Source organism: Amblyomma americanum, chromosome 3 (genome assembly GCF_052857255.1).
Source record: "Amblyomma americanum isolate KBUSLIRL-KWMA chromosome 3, ASM5285725v1, whole genome shotgun sequence".
Taxonomy (NCBI): Eukaryota; Metazoa; Arthropoda; class Arachnida; order Ixodida; family Ixodidae; genus Amblyomma; species Amblyomma americanum.
Genome location: NC_135499.1, coordinates 214,249,318 through 214,271,833, shown reverse-complemented (window position 1 = coordinate 214,271,833; position 22,516 = coordinate 214,249,318). Strand labels below are relative to the sequence as shown.

The following is a 22,516-nucleotide window of genomic DNA, read 5'->3' as shown; positions in this document are numbered from 1 at the left end:
TTCAGCTGCCTTGTAAAAAAAAAGCCAATGGCCTCAAATATTTTCGACCACGTATAGCATCCAGAATGCAGTCGTGCTTTGATTTAAACGAGAGCAGCCACCGTGTATGGCTATGTAGTGAGCAGCGCTGCCAGCATCTGAAAAATATGCAATGCATGTCCGCTATCGACAATGTCGGACTGATTCTAAACCACGGAATTGCAACAACTAGACTCTTTTACTCGACTACTCCAAGCAAGTGGAAGATAGTCGAAAAGACCTGCTGGAGTATCGTGTTAGAGGGTGCACTGCACAGTCCAGGCTGTCCGATTAGACGGGAAAGCCGTACCTGTGTACGTGCACCTGCTTGGAGTGGTGCGACGCCACCGTGCCGTCGAGCAACGCGTCCACGCTGGCGACCACGATTCCGGCCGGCCGAACGTCCTCTGTCCTGTGCAGGCGTGACAGGAGCAGCGGCCCCTCTTGGGAGTCACCGGCAGCCGGTCGGCAGAAGGTCTTCCGCGACAGCTGCATCACCGAACCCCGGGCATCGGCCAAGCTCCAGTCGGTCGCGTCTTTCGTGCCGCTTGCTAGATTTCCTGTACCCGCACCCGCTGTGCTGTATGGCACCAGGAATTCGTTAGTGTTCACCGCCACCAGGACGTCGGCGCGGCCGCGCATCCTCAGCGCACACTCGTACGCCATCAGAGCGTGCGCGTCCCGACGAGTCCAGGACAGGTAGCGAGCTTCCACGGAGACCACCTGCTCGTCGCACAACAGCACACACAAGAGACGAGTGAACATCTTACCACTGGCATCGTTTTACCAGGATGCTTGTGGTTCTATCTGATTCATTCAAATGGTTTTACAGAGCGTCGAACAAAACTGGGTTGGATATCGGCAAGTTTGCATGAGGCTGCTGTAATGCAGAAGACGGGGCACACAAGAAAAGAGGGGAGATAGAGTAACAATACAACTTTGGTCGCTAGCTACCTACGTTCCCTTGTTCCCCGTACAAAGCATCAAAGCAACGTTTTCGCGCATACAGACGTTCGTTCGTTGTCGATTTTCTTGAGCTCTAAAATGGCTTCCACAATCAACGACGCCGATCATCTCACCGAGCCTAGGGTGTCGAAGAACTTGCGCGCTCGTCGCGACTGGGTCTGGTTGTAGAAAACGAACTGCGAGGCGCCCAGGGCGAAGTAGTGGGCCACGAACTCGCCGAGCCGGGATTCCTCGGTGGCAGCTTCGCGCCGGGCCAGTGCGCACACCACTACCCTGGACGAGGAGTCCGAAGGTGCCGGAGCCCCAGCGATGGTCGCAGCTGCGAGGCCGGCTCTGGGCGGTGCGTGTCCCACGGGCATCCAGTGGACCCGGCTCGTGTCGACTAGGCGGAGACCCACTTCGTCGGCCTGCAGCTGCGGGTCGCCCGGGCAGAACACGAAGCCCGGCTCCAGAGTGTGGCTCACTCGGTGGCCAGTCAACGCAGTGGCGTTCAGAGGATCCGTGCGAGCGGCCACCACCTGCGATGAGGATTCCAGAGGGTACTTTCTCCTCGCACCGCGCTGCTACGGGTTAAGGGTGTGCCTAGCGAAGTTGGTGCCACAGAGCCAGCAACAATGGCTAAGTAATATCTCATAGGCTTGGCATAGCTGCGCTCTTCGTGCCACGCATCTAATAAGCTCTTTTGTTCTTACTTTCACAGAGGCAGAGCGCAGGCATGCGCGCTTCCCTATAAAAACAACAACAACAACATGGTGCCAGTGCACGCAGTTAGCAAACCGTGTACAGCGTAACGTGCATTCTTTCTGCACTGGGTTTTCGTACAATGGTGCAGGGTAGCAGATGAAAATCATGCTCCAAACAAGAACAGAATTGCTGTTCGTACGTAAAGGTTTGCGACTGGCCTGCACCCAGGTGTAAGCTGTCCAAACATGATGACCAACGCCGAGATATCTAGGGCGCCAACCAATTGCGTGTTTGCATGCCCTCCCCTGCAATGACCTCCACGTACTACCCCCCCCCCCCCCAAGCCGGAGTCAAGGCTTTACTTCAAGTAAGGAGATGAGTGCAGCAGGCTAGCTCACGACGGTACGAAAGAGTCGACCAAAAAAAAAAAGAAGCAGAGCGAATACTGCACAAGGACCACAAGCAGTCCGCTGGGTCGTCGCCGTCATCAAGAAGACCAGCCGGCGCATTTCCGCGAAGTCCAGAGACGAACACCGCGTTCAAATTAAACAGTTCCTGTCACGAACACATCCAGAAGGAAGAGTAAGAACAGCGCGTCCTTATTTTAGCGGACGTATCTGCTGCAGACAACGTTTCGGGAGCGCTTGAGTGCCGCACGCTGCTCGACACTCGAAGCGCATTCTCCTCTACAGCGCGTTCGATACCGCGGAGGTGCAATGACCTCGCCACACTTCCCCGTGTTGGGCCAGAGCTTCCTCCTCTGGACGCTTCCCGTTGTGCTTGCGTCGCGTATGTAAAAAGCAAGTACCGTTCGTTTGACTTTTCCGCTTGGACGACAACGAGTGTGCGTGTGTGAACGCCTCCTCTGCGAAGTAGAGAATTAATAGTATAGTGAAGTCTATACTGAAGGTGCTCCCCTCTAGTAGTTGTAGTAGTAGTAGTAGTAGTAGTAGTAGTAGTAGTAGTAGTACAAGATCTTTATTCGGCCATAATTTACAGGCCGAGCATGTCTACCGCCTGGGCGACCAGACGTCGCTGTTCTTCTTCCCCTTGAGCGCCAAGCCAGTCGAGCTAGGTGGCCATGGATAGAGAAGGGGGGATAAGAACCCAACTGCTGAGCAGCAGGGAAATAGAAGAGGCAATGGGCCAGGCCGCATGCACAGCTGTAACTTTTACTGACCCTGTGCATCTCAAACTAGCGTCTTCATTAGGGTGCACAGTGGAGCTCACTACAGATCACTAACAAAGGGATTCTTTGATGGGCCACGGGGCATATTGAGCACTCACGTTGCATCACCTCGCGTCTTTCTACGCCACATTTCTCGGTAGGTCAGTTTTTTTTTTCGTCTCATGTGACGTCGCACTATACCATGTGATCCTTGCTTGATACCTCTAGTGCGCATGCTGTACAGACACATTGGCTTAACAAGTTAAATGAACAAATATTGCGTTTTACTTTGCTCTCCGTTCGATTTTCGCGTGTATATTGCCACCTGGTGGCCCCAGTTAGATTCAAAAGACAGAGAGTTCAAAACAACATGTAGCGTAAGGACAAAGACAATATGTTCCGCATTTTGTCGTAAATTTAGCGCTCGTGTAAACCAATGCGACAACTGTTAAAATGCAGGTCCCTTCAATAATTGATTGCAAAATGTTCAATTTTACTTCAAATTTGAACAAAGTACAAAGTTATAAATATTCTGTGAAAGCCTATTGTGAATAGAGGTGTATGCATCAAGAGTGGTCAGTAATACGCCAGCAGACGTGCTATTATAAGAGAGAGACGGGCTAGTTGGTGACTATTAGTAGAATGCATCTTGAAACCGCGCAAAAAAAAAAAAACCGCGCTCTGTCCTGCTAGTTTCTTCCTCGTCCCTTGTCTTTTTTGCGCGGTTCCAAGATGCGTGCTATTATAGCATGCCCATAAACAAGGGCAAATTTGAGATAGTTAATCTTCGAACTGCTTTTCCATTCCTGTAAAAGGAAGTCTATCGGTGAGATAGCACTACGACGATGAGGAGGATGCTATGACGAAAGTAGACGTATGACTCAACTCAGTGGACACCGGAACCACGCCGGAAAGGAAGCAAGGAATAGTTGAAAACGGAAAGAAGGAGCAGTGGGAGACATATGTACAGTCTTTTTCAAAAGTATACAGTCCAAGGGGTGGTCTTCTGAGCTCAGCAGCGCGGCTCCTCCTGCATACTCAGGGACACTAATCTCACTAAGACGGGAGGGATTGTCAGATGTGCTTAAGAGCCCCGTTACATGACTTGGAAGCAAATCCTTTGGGCTGTATACTTTTGGCAAAGACTGTACAAGTGTATATCACACACTTGAGCAGGCTTGGGTGGAACCAACCAACTTGTGCGCTGGAGAAGGGTGTCGCATCTGACCAAAGCGATTTCAGTGAACGTAATACGACACCTTGCACTCTAGCTTATGCAAGGTTGTGACATTGGAGAATACTTTAGGAGAGCTCAGGGCAGTCCATAAATAGTTACTCTTACGTGAATATACCCAACAATTGTGGACAAATGCATTTTTTAACGTGAAAGGGTTTATGAGCGCAATTTTTTTATATATTGTAAGATTTCAGTATAACAATCAATATACCCGCAGATCTCCTGTGGGCATGCAGGCTTGCATTTTTTTTATGTTTTTAACGTTTTCACTCTCCTCAAAAGCGTTCCCCGTCGATTTTCTATGGAAGTCCTAACTGCTCGATGCGCGATGGAAGCGCTATAAAAGAGATTTTGCTACATTTTGGAAGAATTGTGAATTATCTTCAGGATTTATATACAGTTTTCCGATATTCAGAATTTTTGTCCAAGAATGTTGGAAACGAGAAGCTGATGAAATGAAAACGAGGGTTTGAAGCAAAGTTTTCTGGTCGAGCATAATAATGGCAGAAAGACATCCTGCATCAACAACCCATTAATTAATTAATTAATTAATTATAAGTTCAAAGACATTTCGGCCCCGCCGCGGAAAGCTTTCTTCACAATGTTCGCCTTATTCGATAAAAAGCCTTCAGCACTTTTGCACCTTCCCTACGACTGCTTTATTTTTAGCACCTACGATGGTTTATTGTATTTCTGCCTTGATCAATAGAAGCTCGTGACCCCCCGATGAGCATTTTCTCAATCTGTAGACTAATTAATTATACATAACCGTAACAGGCAGGCAAGATGGACCGTGAACTGTGGAAACTGATGACGCCTGTCAGGCAGTGTATGCGCACCTGCACGTGCGAGTAGTTGAGGTAGGCGAGCGTGCAGAGCAGGCGGCCCCGCAGCGCCCCTCGCGGCGCCATCAGGGAGACGACGCGCACCTCGTGCACATCACCGCGGGGCTCGGCCCAGGCCGAGTAGACCAGCAGCCGGCCGGGGGCCAGCGACACCCAGCGGTCGCGGGACCAGTCGCGCCGCCCGCCGCACAGCCACGCCAGCGACAGGAGCAGCGACAGTGCCAGCACGGGCCACAGGGGGCGGGGCCCACCCTGCGGGAATAATTAGAAGCACGACGAATAGTTTATCTTTCGCTTTACTCCCCGTTTTCAGCACTGAGCGGATAACTTCCAAAGAGTTCCACTGTGTTCAAGCATGACAGGCTTCTCGGAGACGACGCTCCGAAGGTTTTTCAAAATCGAATCCAAAGAAACAGTAGTTCTCAGCAGTGCTCTGAGGAAAAGTGGCTTCGAAGGACAATCGATGCGGTGCTGTGTAAACAGTCGTGTCCTATAAACAACTGACGTCCCTGTTTTCGCCGAGCGGCATTATCTTGTTGAATTTATTCCGAACTGGTATGCGTTTATGCCGATAGTCGCGATTTGATTCCGTTTTGCCACACACCAAACCTATAGCTATGAATTGGTTCACGATTAGTCTGCGCGCCTAAAAATTCGAGGCTTGAGAGATGTGAAGGGGGGGAGGGGGGCAGTTCAGTGGCTGCAACACATGACGTCATCAGTGTGGTAACCATCTCTTATCACATCCATTGTACCCTAAGCGTGGGCGGCTGAATTTTTTTATTGGCACTAGTTCGCTCCCCGACACTTTTTTTATTGACACTAGTTCGCTCCCCGACACTTGTCTGGTACAGCTTTCGTAAAGTGTAATGGGAGGCAGATATTACATCTATGATCACAAAATTTAGTCAGAAATGGGTGACAAGGCTTTGCTGAGCTTGTCTACGGGAAGCAATCCGCGGTGAGCTCATTCTAAAATGTACAGAGAACAGCGGACAAAAACTGAAGGGAGAACCTAAACTACGCAATAAAGAGATTAAATTGTCTTCGTGCTTTTCTATTGCGCTTGTATTATTAAACAAGACATTTCATTTACCAACCTTTGAATTCTATAAATCTATCAACCTTAGAGTTCTATAAATCTGTGCAATATTTCACCGCCACTTGGTTGTTGAATTCTATAAATCTATCAACCTTAGAGTTCTATAAATCTGTGCAATATTTCACCGCCACTTGGTTGTCAAGAGAATAGGAGAAGTGGTAGTTGAAATCAGCTCTCTCACCCTGCTGACTACACATTGCATGGCGGAAAGAAAACTCAGAAGGAGGCGTTAAGTCATGCGTTAAATCAGAAGGCGTTCCCTTTACATATTTTCTTTAGACTCGGCCTTGGCCAATAAAACCCGCCATGGACTGTCACGTGGGGCCGACTTTCTTCCTCGCAGTTTTTATGAATAGGTTTCAGTACTGTCACGGTACGCTCCCTCCTGAGTTTTTTTTCCTGCACGACAGGCCGTATCCGACAAACGCTTCCAAAATGAAGAAATGACAAACTCGGCCAGAAAAAGAAACGGGGCATGCGCGCGACTAGTGTTTCCCACCAGGCAGGTGTTGAATTTGCGCAGCCAACGCCTCCTGCCCGACATCTTGAGCACGTCCCAGCCCACGTGTGCCATGGCTCCTGAAATAGGACAAAAGCAAAATGACAGTTAGTGCGGGGCGTGTGCTGCATGGCCAAGAGGTGGCGCAGTTGGCAACCACCAAACATCTGAGAACAGGTGTAAGGCCACGAAAGAAAAGGTATATACTGTACAGTCGTGATCGATATGAAAGGGAACACACTTTTCTACAGAAATTTCCCTTTATTTCTGCTGCATGTCTATACCCTAATGGATGTTAATTACAATTATTCAATCGTTAGAAAGCTACGCTACTTTGGAGAATCAACATGTACCAATGAGTAGGCAGCATGTTGTAGTGTACATCGCGCTTTAAGCTTCGCTCGACAGGGTACAACAGGATGGACATTGTGGCTTTTTGGTGAAGCATTTTGATGTTACTTCAGCGCAGCACTGGTGAGCAGTGGTTTACTCAGAGTTTAAAACTATTTCAAAAGCGCATTTCGTTGTTATCTCCCGGAAAACGTTCGAAAATTGTTTAGCTGGTAAGGTGAAAACCTGGCGGAGAGGACTTTAATTGGACCCAGCTCGACCTACACGTTCTCCTCATTTCACCTTTTACAGTGAAAGTGGTGCCATATATTATCGGTTTAAGTAAAAAATGTGTTATTATTAACGATTACTCAATGGCACCGCGAAAAGGACGATAGAAGGTATGGTCGCCAGAAGATAACAAAGATTGGTAGCGGTGAGAGCATGGCGTAGCAGGGAGGCTGCTGCTCTTTGCGGTAAACGACTCACGTCTAATCTTTCATGTGCAACAGCTGGCCGCGCTAAACTTGAGTCGAATACAACTCAAGAACGCAGCAGCAGATGCCTTTCAAAGGAGGCCCTCCAGCCAGTGGCGTCGACTGATTGCCATGGCATCACGGCTAATTATGTTAATCCGTGGTTAATATGTTGTTAATCTTCTTGCACTGCGCTGTAATGCTAGCAGGTGCAAATAGATTAACCGCCACGTCTTGACGATCGATTGACCCCATTGGCTGGAGGGCCTCTTTTGAGGAGGATTTAAAGATGCGTTTTTTAGTTGTCTTTGACTAGGTGCACTAGACTTCATCAGGCAAGCTGCCACTCGAACCTAAATTCAGAACTCATCCCATGCCCAGGACAACACCAAATGCCTATAAGCTGGTCTTGAATGATTTCAACATTAACCTTAGATAGCACTACTCATATGAATGGCTTTGCACTGCATGAAGAAAACATGTTGAGCTCCGTCTAGCAAATAACGCAGACGTACCGACCACACGATATGGAACTACAATATACTGTGCTTTTGCGCTCTGTGCATCGGTTAGAATGCTTAGTCTGTCATATAATTAAGAAATGATGAGCCCATTTTGTGCGTGAGGGAAGAAATATATACGGCATGGGCATTTGTTTGAAGGACAGAGACATTGGCGCAATGCTGTATTGTATTACACATGACTGGGTTGGCCAAGGGAAAGCCATAGCTGTTTTTTTTTTCCTAATGGGAGGTGTATACGCAAGCTGCTTAATATTGAGGATGTAGGCGGTGGTGTTGGGATCGGTGGGCGTTAAGAGACGCCTGCTTCCCGTGGCGCCAATTATTGACGCAGACGAGACGACGCCATCGCAAACTGCACTGTCAGCGCTCATGAGGTCAACGGCACTGCCGCCTAGAAAAGCGCCACGTCAATCGCGGCGCCAAAACGAAAGCATGCAAAGCACTGGAATAGCCACCAGCAGTTGTGGGCGCATGTGCACAATTCTCGACCCCTTTCCCGGAGGCCTGCGCAGGGTGCGCTGGGATGCAGTTCGGCAAATACTACCGTGCTTCGTGGCTTACCGAGGGCTCTGCCTACACCTTGTGCTCTTTGTCTCATAGCGAGAGACAGCGGCTTTCACAAGTGTGCTGGCCTCATGCGCTCGCGAGCATATTGCCGCCAATATTTGCAGTGTTTGTTCGCTTTTCAAATCTGCCGCGACACCACCTTATCGCTTTGTTTACGACGCAAGACGCGACTAGATTTATCTCGATTGATCGCAGCCAGGCAAAGCTGATTCTACGTTGTTCCGGAATGTTCTAGTAACTTTGCGCCCTTTATCTCGAATGTTCGCTATCAGCTTTAAATTAGCACGGCCGACAGCGGCGGGAATTCTGTTCGACGACCGCCGAGCACGCTTGTCGCTTCGCCGCCGCCGAGTGATTCAGTCCATTTTGGGTGCAAGTCAGCCCAATAAACAGTTCTTTTACAAGACCCTTTCGTCCGTCTTCATCGCTGCTTCGACTGCCGTCACCACTACGTGACATCTGGTGGAGGTGCTGGGTAGCCTTCCATGTTCCGGACGCCCCCTTCAAGTCGTGAACCCAGCCCTAAGCGCTTCACACCCGAGGACGAACCAGCAGCTCAGCGAGCCAGCCGACGTCTCCAGGGTGAGGAGCCTGAGTTTGGGAAACTGCCGGACCGCACCAGACAGCGAAAAGACGCTGCTACGAGCACCGCAACCTCGCCGAAGATGTCGACACCGATCATACTGCAGCAGCCGCGGGTGCCGCCAACTTTCAGTGGATCCCTAGTCGAAGACCCTGAAGAATGGTTGGACCAATTTGAGCGCGTGGCGTCATTCAACAAGTGGGATGATGCGGCTAAGATTGGACACGTTTTTTTCTCATTGGATGGCTCCGCACGCACGTGGTACGAAAACTACGAGTCGTCCCTTACGACATGGGAGCTATTCAAGAGAGAACTATTGAAGGTATTCACCAGTGTCGTGAGGAAAGAAAGAGCCGAACGACTCCTCGAGTCCAGGATCCAGCTTCCGAATGAGCCCGTCCGCAGTTACGTCGAGGAGATGAAGCGCCTATTTCGCCGCGCCGATCCCGGGATGACCGAGGAAAAGAAAGTTCAATTTTTAATGCGCGGCGTAAAAGAACAACTCTTTGCAAGCCTCGTCCGCCAGCCGCCAAAAACAGTCGAGGAGTTTATGCAAGAAGCCTGCACGATTGAGAATACCCTCGACGTTCGAGCTCGGCAGTACAATCGCCCTTCCTCTGCCTGTGCAATCCGTTCGGACACGCCGGCCACCACCAGCGACAGCTTGCGGGAAGTTATCCGCGAAATCGTACGAGAGGAGCTACGCCGATTACTGCCATCTTCCCCACAGCCACAAGCAGCGACTCTGATGGATGTGGTACGGGAAGAAGTGCAACAGGCACTTGGCACCCCGACGGCCACAGAACCCCAGGCCATGACCTACGCCGCTGCAGTAAGTACTGCTCAGCCCCAGCGACAACCCCCACGTCCTCCCCGAGATGAGCCAATCGTTCCACAACGCCGCCTCCCAGCCCCCACCCGCCCAGCCTATGACCGACGCTCAAGCCCCAGGAAATGCGACGCCTGGAGGACTTCCGACAACCGGCCGTTGTGCTTCCATTGCGGTGAGGCCGGCCATATTCTTCGTCACTGCCCGTACCGACGTATCGGTCTTCGAGGATTTGCCGTTAACGCCCCACGACCACGCTTCGGACAACATCCGCACGAAATCGACGAGTACCTGCGTCGAGAAGAGTAGACGCCGAACCGCTTTTCGCGCTCACCATCGCCGTCAACCTCGCGCTTTGCGTCGCCACGCCGCAGCTACGCAGCCGCGGTACGAGGAAGGTCGCCCAGCCCCCGTAGGGGAAACTAAAGGCAGCAACCTCTGGAGGTGAGGTTGCTCACGAGCTAAACGCCGAAGAACCTCCACCGACCACGCCCCATGAAGACGCTGCACCCGCGACGCCGCATGAAGAACCGACACTCGCTGCACCGACGCCGCACACAATGAGAACCTCGACCACGACACAAGCTACCTTGAAATCGACGCTGCCACCCAGAGGAGCTTCGACCACACGCCCCACCCGTGACTCGCATACGCGACGAAGCCGTGACCCGACGCCGAGAGCGACATGCAATGCAAGAGCCAGGACCTCCGACCTAGAAGTGACTATCGACGGCAGGAAAGTTACCGCTCTAGTCGACACAGGAGCCGATTACTCGGTGATGAATGGAACATTCGCTGCGCAGCTCAGAAAAGTCACAACGGCTTGGGACGGCCCACAAATTCGCACCGCTGGGGGCCACCTCATTACGCCATCAGGACGATGCACAGCGCGAGTGACTGTCAAAGGACATACCTATCCTGCGACCTTTGTTGTGCTACCGCAATGCTCCCGCGAAGTGATCTTGGGTATGGATTTCCTTAATGAGCATCAGGCGATCATCGACCTGCGATCCAAGCTGATCACGCTTTCGACGGACGAAGCCATCGCTTCGATGAAAACTCGGGAAAATCACGTTGCCCTAAGTGTCCTGGAGGAAGAAGTGAGCGTCCCACCCCGTTCAAGCGTTATCGTGACCGTAGGCGCCTCGAAAGCCATAAACACTGAAGCCATCATCGAGGGGAACATGCAGTTGCTACTAGACCGAGGAATCAGCATCGCAAGAGGCATCAACATTTCCGCAATGGCCAGGCCGAAGTACTGCTGACTAACTTCAGCGAAGAATACCGGCATATTAACAGAGGAACGACGATTGCTTTCTACGACGAAATATCTGACGTACGAGATTCCTTCGCCCTCTCCGACCCCTCCGCAGAAGATCCGCCTGACCAAGAGAACTCGCCCACTTTCGACATCAACCCAGCCCTGCACCGGAACAGACAAGACCAGATCCGCAATCTGCTTCAAAACTACAGTGAGTGCTTTTCGACATCGCCGAAGGTGCGACAGACGCCAATTGCCAAGCATCGCATTATAACGGATCAACACGTCCGACCTCTCCGTCAAAGCCCCTACCGTGTGTCTCCGCGAGAACGACAAGCCATCCGGGACCAAGTCGAAGAAATGCTTCGCGACGACGTCATCCAGCCTTCAAACAGCCCATGGGCGGCACCGGTTGTTCTAGTGAGAAAGAAAGACGGCGCACTTCGATTCTGCGTGGATTACCGCCGCTTGAACAACATAACAAAGAAGGACGTCTACCCCCCTCCCCCGCATCGACGACACACTGGACCGCCTCTGCAACGCCAAATATTTCTCATCGATGGACCTCAAGAGCGGCTACTGGCAAATTGAGGTCGACGAAAGAGATCGCGAGAAGACAGCATTCATAACTCCGGATGGGCTGTTTGAGTTCAAGGTGATGCCATTTGGTCTCTGTTCCGCACCAGCGACGTTTCAGCGAGTAATGGATACAGTGCTGGCAGGCCTGAAGTGGCAGATTTGTCTGGTATATTTAGATGACGTCGTTGTCTTCGCCTCGAACTTTGAAGAGCACCTCAAAAGACTTCGAACAGTACTAGACGCAATCAAGTCGTCTGGCCTAACCTTGAAAGCAGAGAAATGCCACTTTGCCTACGAAGAGCTGCTGTTTCTAGGCCACATCGTTAGCAAGGAAGGAGTACGCCCAGACCCGCAGAAAACAGCTGCTATTGAACAGTTTCAACCGCCGGCCGATAAGAAAGCAGTGCGCAGATTTCTCGGACTATGCGCATATTACCGACGATTTGTGAAAAACTTTTCGCGCATCGCCGAGCCCCTGACCCAACTGACGAAGGCAGACGTGCCGTTTAAATGGGAAGCGCCGCAAGCAGAAGCCTTCAAGGAACTTCAGCGTCGTTTACAGTCCCCACCGATCCTTGCGCATTTTGATGAAAACGCCGATACTGAAGTTCATACCGACGCAAGCAGCGTGGGACTAGGCACCGTTCTCGTTCAAAAAAGTGACGGGCTGGAGAAGGTCATCGCTGTGATGACCGCCCATAATGCGCAGGTCCACACGGGACGGAGAGGCAAAGAGACACCGTATGGCTCAGTTTAAACAAACAGGTATATTCAATAATTACACATGATTAAGATTATACATCAGAGGCTGGGGCGTCCGAGCTTACGTGCCGACGACTTCATGGGGGCGATGGAGTGGCTCCGGAGTTGGGCTCGAGCGGTTGCTGGCAGAAGCTGCACGCCGACGGGCTTCGGCGCTGAAGGCCCTCTTGGCGAACGATGTCGTCCTGAGCGTGTATGCAGTAGAATTTCAATAGTCGTCCGTTTCTTCGAGGATGGTTCACAAACCCTTCCTCTAGTGTCGTTCGGCTTGGAAGATGAACAGGAGGCGAGCTTGTAGATGATGACAGCAGAGCATAATTTTACAACATATATATACAGAGAGTTAAACTGGAAAAAGCAGAACTGAATTTACAAAAGAACAAACTTTGCACTACTTTACTCATCGACCGGGCAGGTTAGTGCCTAAGTAGCATCACATTACATGCTAAGCATGGAGCCCCAGCTCAGACTGGACTGCATCCGTTTACATGTGCTTTTAAGCACTTGATTAACAAAGGACTAAGGGCGGTCATTTCCAGTGGCCCGCCCAAAGCATCAATTCTCCAATCCAAAATAACATGCGAGATGGGGACAACTCCTTGGGTTGGGCTTAGCCTCGAACCCAGAGTCTGTTAACAATACAAACTAAATAAACAACAAAAACGCCACCACTCTCTCTCAAGTGAGAGTATACACAGGCTCTCTCTTCGGAGCTAATTCACTAGCGCCTGTCTTTCCACATTCTTGGCGAGTACTGCCTGTCCGCCATGACAGGTGTCCGTCACGGCCCTTCTGGGAATGCGCTTTTGTTCACGAGGCACGGCGGGAAGCTGTGGGTGCCTTCCCGGCGATAGCCCACGTCGAAAGGGGAAGGAGGGAAAGAATGTTGTCTTCGCGGTAGCGCATAGCGTCGGCTGTGGTACGGCGCGCTCTGGCCCGCTGACAGCTCCCTTGTCCTGGAATGTGCCCGGGAGGGCCGCCGCACCTGGAACGGCCACGCAAATTGGGGAGGATAAAGCCTGTTTCCCCGCGGCGGCGGCGGCGGGTCCGGTTGTTCTGGTCGTCACTCAAAGAGCATGGCTGGGTAATTGATGATGCCGCTGTCACGGCGGCGGGTCCCTTCGTTCTGGTCGTCACTCAAAGTGCATGGCTGGGTAATTGATGATGCCGCTGTCATCTGGGTCTCCGTCTACGCCGCGCCGTGGAACGCGGAACCTCGCAGCACACAAGGAATGTCACATCGCATACGCTAGCCGTTCCCTTTCCAAGGCCGAGGCTAACTATTCGACCTCTGAGAAGGAGTGCCTTGCCATCATCTGGGCTACGTCGAAATTCCGCCCCTACCTCTACGGACGGCCGTTCAAGGTGGTCAGCGACCACCACGCGCTCTGCTGGCTTGCCAATTTGAAGGATCCCTCTGGCCGACTCGCTCGATGGAGTCTGCGTCTCCAGGAGTTTGACGTCACCGTCGTTTACAAGTCCGGACGCAAGCACACTGACGCCGATTGCCTCTCACGAGCCCCTGTAGATGCACCGCCGCTGGACGACGATGAGGACGCCTTCCTGGGACCTATCAGCGCAAGCTCTTTTGCTCAGCAGCAACGCTCGGACCCCAACCTAAAAGGCCTCATCGAGTACCTGGAAGGCAAGGTTTCTTCACCCCCCGCTTCATTCAAGCGAGGACTGTCTTCTTTCTGTGTGCAGAATGAGGTCCTTGCGAAGAAGTTCTACAGGCTTCACACGACGAGCCGACAGCTGGACATCTCGGGTTTACTCGCACCCTCCGCCGCATTCAAGACAAGTATTACTGGCCCCGACTGTCTGCCGATGTCGCACACTATGTGAAAACATGCCGAGATTGTCAGCGACGAAAGACTCCTCCCACACGACCAGCAGGATTTCTGAACCCCATTGAACCTCCCTCAAGACCCTTTCAGCAGATTGGCATGGACTTGCTTGGCCCTTTTCCAACGTCAACATCTGGAAATAAGTGGATCATCATAGCGACCGACTACCTGACCCGCTACGCCGAGGCGAAAGCCCTACCGAACGGAACAGCAGCAGAAGTGGCCAAATTTTTCGTGGAGTGCATTCTTCTTCGACACGGCGCCCCCGATGTGCTCATCACGGACAGAGGAACAGCATTTACGGCGGAACTAACGCAAGCCATCCTGCGCTACAGCCAAACCAGCCACCGGAGGACAACTGCATACCATCCGCAGACCAACGGACTGACCGAGCGCCTGAACAAAACCATCGCCGATATGCTCGTTATGTATGTCGATGCCGAACATAAAACCTGGGATGTCATCCTGCCTTACGTCGTCTTCGCCTACAACACCGCAGTGCAGGAGACCACCCAGATGACGCATTTTAGGCTCGTCCATGGCAGGGAGGCCACGACCACGCTGGACGCCATGCTGCCCAACGTTACAGAGGAAGAGAACGTCGACGTTGCCGCCTACCTTCAACGCGCAGAAGCAGCTCGAAGGCTTGCCCGATTACGGATCAAAGATCAGCAGCGGTCCGACGCCAGACGCTACAACCTACGAAGACGCAACGCGGAATACAAGCCAGGAGACCAAGTCTGGGTGTGGACGCCCATTCGCCGCCGTGGATTGAGTGAAAAGCTTTTGCGCCGCTATTTCGGCCCGTACAAGGTTCTTCGTCGGCTGGGTGAACTGGATTATGAAGTCATCCCTGACGCAATGACTGCATCCCAGCGACGCCGCGTACGGCCAGAAGTTGTCCACGTAGTCCGTCTGAAGCCGTATTATGCGCGCTAAAGGCCGCTGCATTTCCATGCTCTATTTTCGCAAGATCTGTTTTTTTCCCTTACTAGTCGCATTATTTGTTTTAATGCATCGGGTCGATGCTTCTTTGAGAGGGGAGTAATGCCGCCAATATTTGCAGTGTTTGTTCGTTTTTCAAATCTGCCGCGACACCACCTTATCGCTTTGTTTGCGACGCAAGACGCGACTAGATTTATCTCGATTGATCGCAGCCAGGCAAAGCTGATTCTACGTTGTTCCGGAATGTTCTAGTAACTTTGCGCCCTTTATCTCGAATGTTCGCTATCAGCTTTAAATTGAGCACGGCGGACAGCGGCGGGCATTCTGTTCGACGACCGCCGAGCACGCTTGTCGCTTCGCTGCCGCCGAGTGATTCAGTCCATTTTGGGTGCAAGTCAGCCCAATAAACAGTTCTTTTACAAGACCCTTTCGTCCGTCTTCATCGCTGCTTCGACTGCCATCACCACTACGTGACAATATAGTATACGGAACCGCAGCGGTGGACTTGTGGTTTAAGCATCAGCCTCGCATGCGGGAGGTGCGGTGTTCGATCCTCAATGCTGCCGAGTACCCACCCGGGATACAATGGGTACAAGCTTTCTGCTGGCCTGGTGCTCGGCTTTCGGGTAACGTGTTTAGAAAATAGGTCTGTGATCCCACCTTGAGCATAAATGTGTCATGGCGCTCTTTGGCAACAGATGCCCTTGTGCCATAAAAAAAATCATCATCATCATAATGCACTAAAGTGCATTCGCGAAGTTGCTGAGAGGACATAGCAGGGTGAAAGTGAGTGGTGCATACTAACGCTCGAGTCGTTTTCTTTCCGAGTGAAGTAACACAAATGATATAAACGCGTGATTATGCAATCACATTTTCAAAAAGTTGATCCACTGCACACGAACATGCTTTCTACTACATAGTGGCTCAGCATGTCGCAGCAATAGACGGGCAGTGGTACCCTATGAAAACTGTCTTGCTATATAATGATGAGTGCAAAAATATTTCGCGCTTTGCTAATACTTATAGTATGCTGACACTGATAATTCTGGCTACTAACAAAGGAACTAACAGCCTGCTGCGCTGTCCACACAGCGGGCAATCTCCCCTGCACCGAATGCGCTCTCACGCGATTCTTGTAAAGCCTCGTTCCAAGTTGGAACAAATTTTAAAATTTCTTGAACATGCCAGTGCAGAGGCGCTAACTATGAGCGTCGGACCGACTGCCACGAGAGACACACATAATGTTAAGCTTACTTAAAAGTCGAGGATGATAAAATTGTGAAAGGCCTTTCGAATAAATGAAGTATGCACCTATCTGTACCAGCATGCTGCGTAGAAATAGCAGCGGCGCACCGAGGCGCCTCAAATATTTCATTTGAGTGCCACACCACAGTGGCTAGAGCGTTCACATTTCTGAGGAGACCGTGGCGTCAAAGATTAAGAGGGAGACGCGACAGCAGACGCAGCGATCGGACGCGTTGCACATCGGCTCCGTCGATTTTCGACTGGAACCGCGGCAATCTGGTGTAACACCTATCAAACCTGTGCGACTGCATCTGTGAAGTCAGCAGGATCCTGGAGACACCGATCTGACCCAGGTACGCCCAATTTTCGGCCATTTCGAGCAACCCTCCGCATCACCACGTAGCGGTCGAGCTAAGCCTAACGGCTTCGGCTCCCACGCCGCTGGCTGCGGAGACGCCCGCCGGTCAACCGCTCAACATGGCTCTGCCTGAACAACGCGGATACGACCCCACGACTCTGTCGTGGTCGTCTGTCCCTGCAAGCCAACCAGAGGATGGCCCATCCACCATTTCGGCGCAGCAAGCTGCCCTTTTTCAAGTCGTTGAAAGCCGGCGCCGCCGCCGGCAGAACGCACGAGGAGCTGCAACGCCCAAGACTCCTCTCGACAAATCAGCAACGGGAGACGCTCGCGCTCCGTCTTCTAAAGGTCCACAAAAGTCATTTTCACCAGTCTCCAAGTAAACGCCGAAGCCGACGGTCAGGATGAACCCTGACGATTACGTGATCGTGCTGCGGCCACGCAGTACGGTCGCCCTCAAGACAGCATTCCAGCAAGGTGAGCTCGGCGCTGCCATTTCGGAACTCATCGGCAGACAGCATATGAATGCGATTACAATTTCTCCCAATTGGGAGCAAAACATTATCGTCTGCGGCACGCAGAACCCCGAGGTAGCTCAAAAGCTTCTGACGGACATCCAAATTACAACCAGCAAAGGATCGCTCCCGCTTCACGGACACCTCAAGCTCACCGGTGATGTGTGTCGTGGTGTGATTTCTGTGCATAACCTTGAAACCAGCGAATCCTTGAAACATAGTGTGCAGTGGCGCGGTGGTGATTTAGTCCATGTGCGCAAGCTGGGAAAATCGAATGTAGCTGTGTTGACTTTCGAGGGACGCAGCGTTCCGCGTTACGTCCATTATAATGCAGAACTGACTCCCGTCAAGAAGTATAAAAAAACGGTGCCAGCGTGCTACCGTTGCGGCACACTGGGGCACCGGGTGGACAACTGTCCCACCCCGGTCAAGGAAAGATGCGGCCTTTGTGGTCAAAACGTGGGGCTTGGTACTGAGGGGATGGCCCCCCACGTCTGCAACCCTATGTGCTTAATCTGCGGGGGCCCGCACCTCACCAGCTCCCGCGAATGCACCGCCAAATTCATCAAGCTGCCGCAGCCAGGGCCCAGGACGCCATCCAAGGGAGCCAATTCCGGCGCTACACGGGGAGGGCGGCAGCAAAACAACCAGAAGACGCCACGATGTGGCGTGATGCCTCCCCCAGGCAAGACAGCAACGGTAACGCCACCACCCGGAGCAGCGGAGTTCCCAGCTCTCGGCGCTTCACCTGGCGGAGCCGCCTGCAACCAACCCAAGGTAGGCAGCTGGGCGAGGGTCGCCTCCTCTTCTTCCCCTCCTCCCTCCTCCCCCACCAGCACCGCCGAGACGCAAGAACTCAAGCGCGAGCTCGCCCTCTTGCGAGCTCAAAACGAAAAACTAGCCAGCGAGCTTAACTCGCTCAAAGCCAAATTCCCTACTCAGCCCGCGTCGAGCGAAGAGGAAGAAAATATCACAGACAGGGAGATTCCTACTAATGTGGAGAGTCGCGCCGCGGCCCTGGAGAGCCGGGTGACCGCAATTGAAACACAATTGGCTGACCTCCCCCAAATTATCCACGATACCATTGCGCGTCAGGTGGAGAGTGTCATCGCACAGGTGACCCAAGCAGTAACTCACATTATCCAAAAATGGATAAAAGACAATCCGCGCGTCCTTAAACGCGTAGGGCCCATCAGGGACGATAACCGCCCCTCCAAATTCAACAGAGTTATTCCCGATGAATTTGACTTCTCGGAAGACTCCTCCACGTCTGCGCCGGGCACTAGCGGACTGGGGAGTCTTAACAACGTAACCCCACCCTCTGCCTCCGACCATGGCCCCCAACCCTAAGTCGCGAGCAAGAGCAACTCAGCCGCTTACAATAACGCAGTGGAACTGCCGAGGTCTCAAGAACCGCACGAAGCGGACTCATCTGCGCATCTATCTTGAGACCTTTGAGTTTCTCGTCGCCGTGGTTGCCCTTCAGGAACCCGGCGCCGGTGCCAAACTCACAAACTACACTACATTTCAACACAACCCGCAGACATGTATACTTGTTCACAAGCAGTATACTGCGCAGGAAGTCACGCTCCCCACAACACCGCCTTTCCCATACACGATGGTGTCCGTGCTGCCCCTAAAGCGGTCTGACCCACCTGTACACATTCTAAACATTTACTGCCCACCTAAACTTAAGAACGTCACGTTCAATGAAATTTTCACCCAAGCAATGCAGGTGGCGGGAAGGGATCCCCTTCTGATCGTCGGCGACTTCAACGCCCCGAGCAGGCTATGGGGCTACCCCCGGGAGGACAGACGTGGGCGGAAGCTTGCGGAACTTCTTTCCACACTTGGACTTACTTTACACACTGATCCCGCCAACCCAACACGAGTCGGAAATTCGATTCAACGAGATACTTGCCCGGACCTCACATTTACACGCAACATACGCCATGCCGACTGGCTGAATACAGAGGACACTCTGGGTAGTGATCACTGTATAATCAACACCACCATTTACATGCGTCCCCTGAAACGCCCACTAACACAAGCTCGTGTACCGGACTGGACGACTTTCCGCACATCTCTACCTATCGTAGATCCCCTCCAGTCGGGATACGACGCATGGTCCAAATCGCTCACGTCTACACTCACGCAACACGAGAAGCAGATACAGCTCACAGAAACACAAACGGACGTGGACAACCACTTGCTCCACCTTTGGGAGGCCCGCCGCAGCCTCACCAAACGATGGAAGAAACAGAAACATAACAGACACCTAAAGAAACGCATCCTCGAACTCACACAACAAGCAGCGGAATATGCTACTCAGCTAGCCGACACTAACTGGGTGGACCGGTGCAACGCGGCTGCGCGCCAGATGTCTGGCCGCAACACGTGGCGCCTATTCCGCGCTCTCATCGATCCAATACAAACACGCACGGAAACCCAACGCCACTTACATAGGGCATTGCACAACTTTACAGGAACGACAACACAGCTAGCGCACACGCTCAGGGATCGATACCTTTGTACCACTAAGGACCCCCGGCAGGCGGCGTACTCGTATGCAGGCGAAGAGAACGCGGAGCTGGACAAGCCGTTCCAGCTCCACGACCTCCGGGCGGCCTTAAGCAAGATGAAGCGGGGCACTGCACCTGGGCGCGACAAGGTTACGGTCAAGCTTTTGGCCAACCTTCCCGACGCAGCCTACACCGCGCTCCTCAAATACATCAATAGCATTTGGGACGGAGAGACTCCTCTCCCTCTCGATTGGAAATCGGCTCTCGTGACCTTCATTCCGAAGGCCGGCAAACCTATCGATGTGGAGAACCTTCGCCCCATCTCTCTGACGTCTTGTGTCGGCAAGCTGATGGAGACGATGGTGCGCGACAGACTCTCCGATTATCTCGAAACACAGCACATTTTCGCGGACACCATGTTCGGTTTTCGTCCTCACAAGTCAGCACAGGATATACTTCTGCAGCTCCACCACGACATCTTAGATCCTGTCGAATGTCCCCAAAACGACAAGGTGGTCCTGGCCTTGGATCTTAAAGGCGCATTCGACAACGTCAAACATGCAGTAATCCTGGACCACCTCAGTAACACCAACTGTGGCCACAAAACATTCCATTACATAAGTCAATTTCTTACAGACCGTCAAGCCTATATACGCATACAAGATGCGGAACACGGGCCATACACCATCGGCTCGAGGGGAACACCTCAAGGCGCGGTCCTGTCTCCCCTGCTCTTCAATTTGGCAATGCTTCGCCTTCCCTCCAAATTGTCTTCTCTGCCCGGGATACATCACGCTCTTTATGCGGATGACATTACAATCTGGGCCACGCAAGGCAACCTGGGCCACATGGAGTCCTGCCTGCAAGCAGCAGCGACCCTAGTCGACGACTACGCGGCCTACTGCGGACTCCAGTGCGCCCCAGCTAAATCAGAATTTGTGCACTTACGTCCCTCCCCCCGGGACACAACTCCGCTTCGCATCAGTCTCCCCTCGGGACCGATCCGGGAGGCCAAGGAGATCCGCGTCCTTGGCCTCTTCATACACCACCAACGCAGAGTCGACACCACCATAGCCAAACTTCGCACGGTGGGAGACCAGGTGGGCCGAATGGTCCGCCGGGTCTCAAACAAGCGGGGCGGATTACGAAGCAAGGATGCACTGCGGCTTGCCCATGCTTTCGTAACGAGTAGAATCCTCTACTCAACTCCCTACTTGCACCTGCGCAAACATGATGATGACCAACTGGAGGTCATCCTGCGGAAAGTCATCAAGCGGGCTCTCGATCTTCCGATCGCCACGTCCAACCAGAGGCTTCTGGCCTTGGGCGTGGTGAACACATTTCGGGAGCTTCGAGAGGCCCACTTATGCAACCAATACACGCGTCTTGCACAGACCACGTCCGGTCGCCGCCTCTTGGACCGGCTACACATCAAACACGACTACCACATTGAGGAAAGGGAGAGAGTGCCAGAACCCTGGAGACGCGCCCTCCGGGTCCGACCCCTTCCCCGCAACATGTCCAGTGAAGACCATAGCGGTCGTCGCCAGGCGCGCGCGGAAGCGTTGGCGCGATACTATGGTAACCAAGAACATGTGTATTACGTAGACGTTGCCGGCCCACACCACGGGGGGTGGTACACGGCCGCAGTCGTACACAACACAAACACAGTTAACGGGCTCACTTTCAAAGCCTACAGCGCAACACACGCGGAGGAGATTGCCATTGCTCTGGCTCTCACGAATCCCAAGTCAAAACACATCATCACCGACTCGCGAGGGGCCTGTCGGAACTACGAGTTGGGCTGGGCTCCCCCGCTTGCCTGGCGCATACTGGAATATCGCTGTCGATCTGAAGATCCAACTCCACGCAACCTGATTTGGGCCCCCGGTCACCAGGGCCTCCAGGGAAACGAACAGGCCGATCAGGCCGCCCGCGCACTCTCTCCCCGGGCTATCTCCCTGTCCTTGGAAGGGTACTCCCAATCAGACAATCTGGCCATTACATTCAAACAAATCACCGATTACTACAAGGAGGAGCACCGGCGCTACCCGGCCCCTTGTAAGGGTCTGGATCGCGCTGACGAGCGCCTCCTCATCAAAATTCTCACTAACACTGTACTGTGCCCGGCGGTGCTTAAACACTTCAATACATCCTTTGATGGCACGTGCCAGTTCTGTGGGGAGGTGTCTGACACCTTCCACATGGTTTGGGCGTGTCAATCTAACCCATCTATCCCCCCCAACCCCAACCCCACCAGAGAGGACTGGGAGGCGGCCCTGCTCGGCTGTCAAGACCTGAAGAGCCAAAAGGCCTTGGTTCAACGGACGCGGGCAGCGTTGCTTGCCAATGGGGCCCCGGAATAGGGGCTCCACCTAGTACTGTGAGGGGAAAGGGCCAATAGGGTCCTACCCCAATCACCTTTCTGTAAAAAATTTATTGCTTATAAATGTTTTTCACCACCACCATCAAAGATTAAACGAAGGAAGTGCAAGATCTGAAGCTCCTTTGGCCGTGCATGCTGAGAAGAACCCATTGTGGCAGCCTGCATGTCGAGTGCTCTCGTATAGACTCACCTTTTCGAGAACGTTGGATCCGACCGGAATAGGCGAAACGTCGGTACACCGTGGCCTTTTCTGTTCTTCCTCCACTTC

General features: G+C 52.6%; 1 protein-coding gene across 1 annotated transcript in view; it reads right to left on the bottom strand.

Annotated features, from left to right (window-relative positions):
• LOC144126048 (uncharacterized) overlaps nt 1–22,516 on the bottom strand; it is a 24,782-nt gene extending 2,266 nt beyond the window's left edge. The window contains exons 1-5 of the mRNA XM_077659950.1: nt 22,439–22,516; nt 6,520–6,599; nt 4,913–5,170; nt 1,098–1,502; nt 329–741 (exon numbers count right to left, since the gene is read on the bottom strand). Coding sequence (XP_077516076.1) covers nt 329–741; nt 1,098–1,502; nt 4,913–5,170; nt 6,520–6,594 — 1,151 coding nt within the window. The 5' untranslated portion in view covers nt 6,595–6,599; nt 22,439–22,516. The remainder of the gene's footprint in view (nt 1–328; nt 742–1,097; nt 1,503–4,912; nt 5,171–6,519; nt 6,600–22,438) is intronic.